At 43.3% G+C, this 11104-nt stretch overlaps 1 protein-coding gene across 1 annotated transcript in view; it reads left to right on the top strand.

The window, feature by feature from the left end:
- NPSR1 (neuropeptide S receptor 1) overlaps window positions 1-11104 on the top strand; it is a 148223-nt gene that overhangs the window by 634 nt on the left and 136485 nt on the right. Inside the window, 2 exon segments of the mRNA XM_007446132.1 lie at window positions 5934-6012; window positions 6014-6071. Of these exon segments, the coding sequence (XP_007446194.1) occupies window positions 5934-6012; window positions 6014-6071 (137 nt within the window).

Genomic DNA, 11104 nt, shown 5'->3' with positions numbered 1-11104 from the left:
GGGAAAAGTCTGGACCTGCCGAAGAGGCAAGAGACTTTTTCTTCCCTCTTTGTTTCCTGGTGCGCGAGGAGAGGGGGATTAAGAGCGCTGCTTAAAGGAGCTCCAGAGACGGCCGCGAGCCACGGCTAGAAGCACGGGCCTCAGAGACGGGCATGAGACGCTAAGGCTGCTGCTGCCTCCACCAAGAAGCCTGTGTGCGAGCACAGGTCACTACCCACACCCCGCTTCCAGGGAACCTGTGCGGCCTGCCACTGACAGGGCCCTGGGATCCAGGGACAACTCACCCGGGAGAACGCACGGCGCGCGCCTCAGGCTGGTGCAACGTCACGGTGGCCTCTGCCGCCGCAGGCTCGCACCGCACTCCGTGCCCCTCCCTCCCCCGCGCCTGAGTGAGGCGGAGCCCCCGAGTCAGCGGCTCCTTTAACCCCGTCCTGTCTGAGCGAAGAACAGACGCCCTCTGGTGACCTACACGCAGAGGTGGGGCCAAATCCAAAGCTGAGCCCCTGAGAGCTGTGAGAACAAAGAAGAGAAAGGGAAATCTCTCTCAGCAGCCGCAGAAGCAGCGGATTAAAGCTCCACAATCAACTTGATGTACCCTGCATCTGTGGAATACATGAATAGACAACGAATCCCCCCAAATTGAGGAGGTGGCCTTTGAGAGCAAGATTTATGATTTTTTCCCCTTTTCCTCTTTTTGTGAGTATGTATGCATATGCTTCTGTGTGAGATTTTGTCTGTATAGCTTTGCTTCCACTATTTGTCCTAGGGTTCTATCCATCCGTTTTTTTGTTTGTTTTTTTACTTACTTTCTTAATAATTATTTTTTATTTTAATAACTTTATTATATTTTATTTTATTTTACTTTATCTTCTTTCTTTCTTTCTTTCTTTCTTTCCTTCCTTCCCTCCTTCCTTCCTTCCCTCCTCCCTCCCTCCTTTCTTTCTTTCTTCCTACACAACCCACTGAACCAACCTTAGCCACTGGGGACAGACACCAAAAACAACGGGAACTACGAACCTGCAGCCTGCAAAAAGGAGACCCCAAACACAGTAAGATAAGCAAAATGAGAAAACAGAAAAACACACAGCAGATGAAGGAGCAAGATAAAAACCCACCAGACCTAACAAATGAAGAGGAAATAGGCAGTCTACCTGAAAAAGAATTTAGAATAATGATAGTAAAGATGATCCAAAATCTTGGAAATAGAATGGACAAAATGCAAGAAACAGTTAACAAGGACCTAGAAGAACTAAAGATGAAACAAACAACAATGAACAACACAATAAATGAAATTAAAAATACTGTAGATGGGATCAATAGCAGAATAACTGAGGCAGAAGAACGGATAAGTGACCTGGAAGATAAAATAGTGGAAATAACTACTGCAGAGCAGAATAAAGAAAAAAGAATGAAAAGAACCGAGGACAGTCTCAGAGACGTCTGGGACAACATTAAATGCACCAACATTCGAATTATAGGGGTTCCAGCAGAAGAAGAGAAAAAGAAAGGGACTGAAAAAATATTTGAAGAGATTATAGTTGAAAACTTCCCTAATATGGGAAAGGAAATAGTTAATCAAGTCCCGGAAGCACTTGGACAAATCCAAGGAGAAATACGGCAAGACACATATTAATCCAACTGTCAAAAATTAAATACAAAGAAAACATATTAAAAGCAGCAAGGGAAAACCAACAAATAACACACAAGGGAATCCCCAAAAGGTTAACAGCTGATCTTTCAGCAGAAACTCTGCAAGCCAGAAGGGACTGGCAGGACATATTTAAAGTGATGAAGGAGAAAAACCTGCAACCAAGATTGCTCTACCTAGCAGGGATCTCATTCAGATTTGATGGAGAAATTAAAACCTTTACAGACAAGCAAAAGCTGAGAGAGTTCAGCACCACCAAACCAGCTCTACAACAACTGCGAAAGGAACTTCTCTAGTCAAGAAACACAAGAGAAGGAAAAGACCTACAATAATGAACCCAAAACAATTAAGAAAATGGGAATAGGAACATACATATCGATAATTACCTTAAATGTAAATGGACTAAATGCTCCCACCAAAAGATACAGATTGGCTGCATGGATACAAAAACAATACCCATATATTTGCTCTCTACAAGAGACAAAGTATTAAACTTAGATGAGCAATATGATGGGCAAAGTAAAGGCTAACAAGAGGTCACAAAGCAACAAGCTCTTGATAGAGGTTCAGGGAAGCTCTTTCCTGCCATGAGACCTGACTGCTAAGTGTTGAGTGAAAGAGCAAGGAATGATGTTACAACTAAGCATGAGGAATTGCCCCAAACGAGGTGCCTATTCCCAAAGCTATAGAAAGTCACTATCCCTGAAGGAAATGAATTGTAACAATTACTAGCTATCATAATATTGTGACACAGTTTACTTCCCTACAGATTTGGGGGAATTCATCAAAATCTCAGTAAACACAGGAGAGAATGTTCTAGGCATGTGAATACCATTTTTATATGCATCATGTTAGAGAACAACAGAATTGATTCTGGAAATATATCAAAAAGTATGGGCTTCCCTGGTGGCGCAGTGGTTGAGAGTCCGCCTGCCAATGCTGCGGATGCGGGTTCGTGGCCCGGTCCAGGAAGATCCCACATGCCACGGAGCAGCTGGGCCCGTGAGCCAACAAAAAAAAAAAAAAAAAAAAAAAAAGGTAATCACATTCATTTTATGCCTAAACGCCAATGGATGCATTTCAATCCCTCACCAATTCCACTCATGCTCCTCCACCCAACATCATTCAGTTCATCCTTCTCATGACACCATGAGTTTTGGCATGCTTCTCTGGGAGAGTGCTTCTCAAACTCTAGCAGGCTTCAGAATCACCTGGAGGGTTTTTTTAAAACACAAATTCCTCAGCCCCACCCCTAGAGATTTTGATTCAGTGGGTATTGGGTGGGACCTCAGAATTTGCATTTCTAGCAAGCTCCCAGGTAATGATGTAGATGATCCCAGTCCTTAGGTCACATCGCGAGTATCACTGGTCCTTGAAAGAAAATCCCAACTAAATTCACAGTCACCTGAGACCCTGCTCCATTCTTTAGCTCTGACTACAATATCCAGAGAAGCTTCTGAAGACAGATGCAGACTTGGAATCTGCTATCCCCACATTTTTGCTTTGTAGCCCCTGCAAATGAACTTCCAGAATCAGGTTTCCAGGTGTCGGCTACTGAATATGGTGAATGTGATAGTCCATTATTTGGACTCTTTGTGTGGTAAATTTACATTAGGACTGAGGAGTGCTCCCAGTTATTGACCCAATAAAAGGTATTGGGTAGGCCAAAAAGTTCTTTCAGTTTTTCCATGTGTTATGGAAAAATCCAAACCTTTTGGTCAACCCAATACTTGCCTTAAATAGCAAAAGATGAGGGTTTTTTAAATGTATAAAAGTCATATCATCATGTATAAAATATGCTGCTCTGCAGAATGGTGTCAGTAAATGTCTCAAATTATACATCTGTTTTTCTTTCTTTTTAAAAATAGTCTGGTATTCATGTGAAGATCATCTGCCAATCGTATCACCCTCCAAACTAGATCACTTTGGAGCCATGAATGTCAGAAAAAAATCATTATTTATACTCACACATAAATTATAACTTTTCTAGATACAAAATTCTAGGTACTTGCATCTGATATTATTGTTAACAATCAGATACCTATGTGATGTTCGTTTCTTTGTAAGAGTTCTGCTTTTTCTCTTTAGAAATTTTTAGAATTTTCTTGTCTTCAGTATTCTTAAATTTACTATCATTTTTTAGACTTTTATGCTCCTGTTTCACACTTGCTGTAGGCTTTCAACTTAAGGCCTTACACCATTCTTTAGCCCTGCGAAATTTTACATTTGCTATAGATTATTCATTCTCATTGATGTATAGTATTTCATTATATGATTACACAGAAATTTATTTATCCAGTCTAGTGTTGATGGCTATGTGGGTAGTTTCTGGTTCTGACCTTCTCAGTTGATTTTGTCACCATAAATATTTAGGTTACTTCTAGTTTGTTTCCAAGCAATATTGCAAAGGCACGTTTGTGCATGTTTCCTCTACACATACATAAACATTTCTCTTGGGTAACCACAGGTCAAAAACTGATCCACCTGGACCATGAGTGGAAAGAAAACAGCACAACCCGAGGTTCTCTCTCCACCTATTCCCTGTCCATGGCATCTACCATTTTCTCTCTCTTCATTCTGACCACACTATGACTTAACTGACTTCTGTCCTTCCCCAGAAGTTTCTCACAGATTTCATTTTATAAATTTTTACTGAAGTAAAACAGACCTACAAAAAAAAGTGCATGCATTTTATGTGTGTAGTGCAGTGAATTTCCCTAAATTAAATACACGTAAGGAACCCAGATAAAGAGATGGAAATTATAGACCATGTAATTTCAGCTTTACTGGATACTGACAAATTGCTCTTCAAGGTGACCATATCAGCTAACTCTCACACCAGAAGTAAAAATGTACACCCATTTCTTCTCATCTTTGTCGACACTTGGGGTAGTCAGACCCTAGTTTTCACTATGCCAATGAATAAAAATTCTGTCTTGTTGTTTTTCTTTAATTTAATGGTTAAGCACTTTTTTCATGTTTGCCAGTCAGAATACTCTTTGCTCATTTTGCTATTGGGTTGTCGTCCTGTTTTGACCCTTTCCCTAAGAGTTCACAGCTCATCCTGTTTTCTGAACAGGAACCCTCCTATTTGCTACCCCTTCAGTATAGACTTAATATCTTCTCATCTCTATCACACTGCACTCTTCCTAGGCGGGATGGATTATGCTACAACTTTCCTAGGAAATATCATGGGGGCTATATTCTTTTATGACCATCACTACCTTTTATACTAGGTGTCATTAACCAGTGGCTGTGCATATATGGCTCACAGAACATTTTCAGGGTAAGTTATCAGGTATCATGCTTGGTTGTAATACAAGCAGCTTAGTCCTTTTGCTTTGCACCTGGCCTGCTCCCCTTACTCATGTTAACTTCATGTCTCAATAGGCCCTTGAGATTTGATGCAATTCAGTGTATGTTACAGTAAAAGCACCTCTGTCTAGGAATTTCTGAAGAAATGAGTTATCATCTCATTTCCATCACCAGCTGTGGGATCTGAGCAAGTCATTTCATGGTGAGAAGCAGTCTCTTCTAGTGTAAAATGAGAACATAAAGATATGTTCCCTGCTTACCTCGCAGAGTTGTTTTGAAGATCAAATAAAAGAACATCAAGGTGATAAGAGTATCTACCAGGCACCGATCCCAGTCGCATCACGAGGGGTCGTGGCTGACTGACAAACACAGACCCCAGGCTTTTCTGAGCACTGCCCTCTGAAAACCTAGAGTAGAACCACGGGTGTGAAATACAAATGTGCTCCTTGCCCACATTTACTGAAATAACGTGCAGGCTACTAAGTAAATGGCTGGGTGAGGATTTTAAGTCAGAAGGCACCCTCAGCTGAAACAAATGCATCATTATGATTTGATTTCAGAAATGCAAACATGACCTGAATGAATCGACTGTCTGTTGAGTCCAAATTCCTATATTGTTGAAGCTGGAGCAGATGTGTGGCGGTCTGTCCTGGAAGTGAGGAAAAGTACAACTGAGCAGGGAGGCCTGTCCGGGGAACCACGTGGATCGCTGTGAGGGGCTCCTGCCTGCTCTGGGGACCAGGGCCCCTCTGCTGGGCGGGAATGTGGGGTGTTGAGCAGCACGTGGTTTCAGGAAGCAGGCAGGGCTCTCTAGTGAGGTGGGCTCCACAGGGCTCTGTGTCTCTGATCAGCTGAGCTCCAGCAGAAGCTTAGGGAGGCAGGGGAGGTGTAGAGCTGCAGCTGCTGCCCCGCTCTCACGAGAGGGCAGGACTCTGTCCCCGGCTGCAGGCGCAGGGACACCTCACGTGAGGAACCCACCTCACGGAGGGCAGCCCCAAGTCCAACGGGACTGGGCAGACACTGGGTTCTCCCATCCTCTGCACGGAAACTGACTTTCACTGCAGTGGTGGAAGGAGAGGAACGGGGCTCCTTCTACTACTCCTTTAAGGTGAGTTTCCTGCCTTCCACTCTGAACACTGATTTTAACTCATAAGACAAAGTAGAATGTTGAACTGAGTTAAATAGAGTGTAGCCAATATTGTGAATGAGTGTAGTTTATTTTCTTTACTGAAAAGAGTTTAAAACAAAAAAACTGATGATCTAAAGCAATGAGTTTTTCATACTGTGCAAGGACCTATATTGTAATTTCTTAAGAATACTGGTGGGGTCTGTTTGTTTTTCTGCTGCTGCTGCAAATGTGTGAATCATGAGTAACATTCATGAGTGGATGACTTTTTAATTTTCCCCTTTTCCTTAGGTGAAAGCACTTTTAATTGACCCTGTAGTAGTGCTTGAAATGTCTGTTTCTTGTAAGGGTTATTGTTGTGAGTTTTTTGCTAGGAACATCAGAGGGGTGGAAAGCCCACATTGCCCAGGACAGTACCTGATGCAGTGAGAGACAGCGCTGAGGAAGGAAGGAAGGATCACACTTTCTTTGTTGAGTCTTTGCTTTGAACATCAGTGAGAAATAGGGTCTTTGACTGTAGTTGGTGATGTCGCTGTTTGCAACAAGTTGCCCTCCTAAAACAGATGAGGAAACCGGAGTTCGGTGAGTTTCACCTTCAAAGTATCCAAGGGCCACATTGAGGAAAATGTCCTCATTAAGCTAATACTGTTTCCTCTTCTGAACAAGACTGTGGTCAGGAACAAACCGGGCTTCTGGAAAAGTGTCCTGCTTCTTGCATGGGAATGCTGGGACGTCAGGTTACTTCACAGGCTGCCTGATGGTGCTTTCAGTTGTTACACTAGTTCCCAGGGCTCAAACTGGTCTTTTATACCAAAAAGGAAAATACTTCAGGAAAAATTCTAGCAGTTTTTTTTTTTTTTAATCCTCTGGGTGTTCTTGAAATTATTTGATTTTTTACTGACAAAGTAGAATTTTGCTGTAATATCCACGTTGGAGCTTTGCTTCTTTGCCAACACTCAGAATAAAACTTTCAGCAGGGAGCTGTCCCAGGAGCCAGCCTCACTGGTGCTGGAGAGACCAAGAGACAATATAGCAAAGCAGAGCCGAACAAGTCACTTCAGCTGACTGCAGGGGACCTATCCCTAGGCACCACCTCCTAACGCATGAAATGCTCACACACAGCCCAGCTGCCCGGCTCCACAACAGAAAATAGAAGCTGAAATTGGAGTTTGGGGCCATTTACTGTTGACTGAATAATCCCCTCTATGAAATCAGCCTGCAGGTCTAGAGATTCTTAGCGAAGCAGGCTTTTTGCGCCCAGGAAACACACCGCTCCTCTCAGCGATGCTGCCTCTGCAGCCTCTTTGATATTGATAGAACATGACAGCAAACAGAATGAAGAGAGACGGGCCACTGCAAGAGGGATAATAATCAGCAATAAGGCAGTTGTTCTGAGATTCAGGCAATAATCATTCTCAGCTGAAATCTCATTTGCCATTTTCTGAATACAGCTCCTAAGGGGATGTTCTGAGTATGTGGACAAACAAATCCCTGCTCAGTCTCCTCTAGTGTTTGTACTCTGTGCTAGCAACATCATCTCCAGGCACTAAGGAACATCACATCATTTTCATCTCATTTCTATTAATAAGTTTTCTCTCAAGCAATTGGACCATTAGACAAGGAGAGGAGCAGAAAGAGAGTAAATATGTCTGGCCAGGAGCTTAGAATGTTGTTTCATTTTTTGAGAGGTATAATCATTCATTAAAACAGTGATTTTTAGTTACATAGAAGTCAGTAGTGGTGTTGGTGGGAACGAGCTTAAGTGTCTTAGTGTAACTTTTTCCATGGTCCCCTTTGAGCACAAGCAGTTTTGATGCAGTGTTGATACAGAAGCAGCTCTGATGCAAACTCTTGTTCCTCTTGTTCTGATGAAAACTGTCACCCTTTTATCCCACAACCTTCTCAAGAAGAAAGTCAGAAATGTGCTTCTTTACTGTCTCCCAGACTTGTCCTTTTCATCTCCATTGCCTTTTCCAAAAGCAGTAAAAATGTCATCAAAATTGAAATGGTAACAGCCTCACGAGAACTAATAGCAAGAGCAATAGTCGTACCTTTCATTGGCTGTGGGCTTTCCTGGTGGCAGGAAATTTTTGCAAAGTATCTCATTTAATTCTCGGCCCATGTTGTATCTTCCCATCTGGAATTGCCTTCCATCTTCACCTGTGTTTATCTAAATTCGTCTCACTCTCTAAGGCTCCTCTTGGGTTGCTTCCTCCCTGAAGCCCCCCTGACCCACCCCTCCTCTGAGTTCCAGTAGTGTCCTGGAGTGTACCTCTCTCCTTGCCACTTAATCCAACACTCCTTAACTGCTCTTGCAATAAGCATCACGTGAATGGGTAACAGTTATTAAGCTCCTTGAGTGAAAGGAACGCCTGATGTTTGTTTCATGTTTTCTCCGGAAACCAGCACCATGCTAGGCTTACTCAATAAACACTTACTGCATAAATGAAATGGGGTGTTCTGTTTCTGTCCACTGTCTACATGTTGTCAGACTGGGCAACAGGAAGTTTGCTTTCTTAGTGACAGAGGTGGGGGTCTTGTTAACTGCTGCTCCACACATCAGCCCCTGCCCTGCTGGGTCTCTGTCAGCTGTACTCACCGAGGTCCTTCTCTGCAGGTACATTCGGCTCATCCTTATTCCATTTCTAAACCAATGTGATGAAGGTGAGTTATAGTTGCCAGCGGGTGGGTACGGAAGTAGCTGTGCCATCATACCTCGTACCTGGTTAAGCCCTGGAGAACCCATACCCACCCCGCTGCCGCCTTACCCAGCCTCAGCTGCCTTACTGAGTCTTCATGCCTGGACTTCTAACCTAGTTACCTACGTAGCCCTGTACTTCTCTGAACCCAAAGCTCTCTTGGCAGGAGGCAAGACACCCCTGCCTAGATCTTACTAGCCCTTTCTTCACAAGCTCAGAGCCTTTTCTTTCTTCCCCATCTCCATCTCCAAATTCTTACACCTGCTCCCCACTGCTCTAACCTAATCTGTCAACCTAAGTGTGTCCTTGGATATCAGTGGGAAAAGCAGAGGGGAGTTCACCTCCCCCTTCCTCTATCCTGGGCTTCACATGACTAATGCTCTGTGGTCCTGGGTTCAAGGTTCTCAGCTCAGGCCCCAGTTTCCTTCACAGTTTCCAGTTTCTCATATGTTCAAGGTTTCATCCAGTTCACCTCTTCCATTCCTAGCCCCCCAGCATTAAGCAATTATATGGGCTTCAAGAATCTACCAGATGCTTTCAAGGAGGATGGGACCTGGCTCATCAGAAAGTGAATGGAGGACGTGAATATAAGCCTGTCCAAGTGGAAGACAAAGATGAAACTCCCTTCTTAATAGCCTTTAATTTTTTTTGTTTTGATTTTTAAAATATTTATTTATTTATTTATTTAGGCTGCGCTGGGTCTTAGTTGTGGCACGCGGGCTCTTTTAGTTGCGGCATGTAGGATCTAGTTCCCCGACCAGGGATCGAACCTGGGCCCCCAGCATTGGGAGCGCGGGGTCTCAACCACCGGACCACCAGGGAAGTCCCAATAGCCTTTAATTTTGACTGTGAATTCGTTAGCAATGTTTCCTGAATCCCTGATTCTTAATGATGAGAAAATTAATTCAAAGTAAGTGGGAGGGAAACCTGCCTGAATTAGTAAATTGCCGAAATTATAAAATAATGCAAATGAACTCAGTTTTATTACTCTCAGGTGAGGGGAGAAATATGAACCAAGACTGTGAATATATCACCTGAAGAAGATCTTTTATTGAATCTCCTTCAGTGGGTCATTACAAATGATATGCAATTAGTCTAACTATTGTTTATATGTAAATGGTTGCTTCTAAGTGCTTGAGGGTGATTGGACAGTTTGTTGCCTTTGTTTTGCACCCTTTGCTTGCAGTCTTACTGTTAATTTTGTTAACACACCCTTCCTCCATTAATATAACAAAAGCAAAGTCCACTTCAACCCATGCCCCAATTATTTCACACTAACCTTTAGGAAAAGCTTAATTTAAGAAGCTTAAGTATACTGTGCTTGTTTTTATTATATTTAGGCTGACAAGTCATTTCTAAGAACTCTCACTACCTACTGTGTACCAGCATTTTCACCTTCAGTGACTGTCACTTCAGCTCCGCTCTGCCCACTTGCCTGCTTCCCTGAACCCTCCTCTTGTCCCATCACAGCCCTGCAGGACTTGCCTGTCTCACTTCCTGCTTGGACCCCAGGACAATGTCAGGGATGCCCTTCCAGGAATCCAGGAGCCCTCAGTCCTAGACCTCCCAATGTATCTCCTGCAAGTTATAACAAGGGTCTTGCATTTACATTTTTTTGTCCTCTTCTAATCAGTTTAACTCAGTATGTTCATTTTGAGTTTCGAGAGTTGAATAATGTGGCTGTTCATAGGGAAATTACTACTAATTTTGCCCAGTTAGATAATTATTAAAGAGCTGCTATCACTGCCTTTTTCTGCACACCACTTTCCAATCCCTTGCCCTGGGCCAGCTCTACCATGTTCACCTTCACTCCATGTCCTTGAGAAAAGCACACGTGTCATCTGTTGGCTCCACAAGGCTATTGTGCAGTTCCCAAGCTATGTACTCTAGTGTGTGAGAAAGGGAAACTTCCTTAACTAACTTTCTCTTTGGGTCACTAATATATCTGATGGCAAGAAACAATCTTAGTTAATTCAGAGTAAACTCAGAATTGCAGAGTTTTGCAGCCTGTAAAGGGTTTTCCCACTTTCTGACTCAGGAAAGGCATCTAAGCTCTAGGAATGATGCTCCTACAGCGTGTGTGTTCACATGTGTGTGGTCAGAGGGAGGGAGGGAGGCTGACCTTGGGAGGAATCTGGGCAAGTTGGCGTCAGCTAAGATGAAGAGGACTGTCTGGGCTTCATAAGTGGTCATGCTAGTTCCACACCCTTGTCTGGATCCCCAACTGGCCCGGGTCAGACTGTACTGCTTTCTGCTGCAGCATACCTTTGTCTCGTTTCCTTCGGGTACACGGGTGCCCACATCTCCCTCTTTCCC

Source organism: Lipotes vexillifer, unplaced genomic scaffold, assembly GCF_000442215.2.
Source record: "Lipotes vexillifer unplaced genomic scaffold, Lipotes_vexillifer_v1.1 scaffold822, whole genome shotgun sequence".
NCBI lineage: Eukaryota > Metazoa > Chordata > Mammalia > Artiodactyla > Lipotidae > Lipotes > Lipotes vexillifer.
Note: the sequence above shows the minus strand (reverse complement) of the source record. Positions and strands in the feature narration are given on the sequence as shown.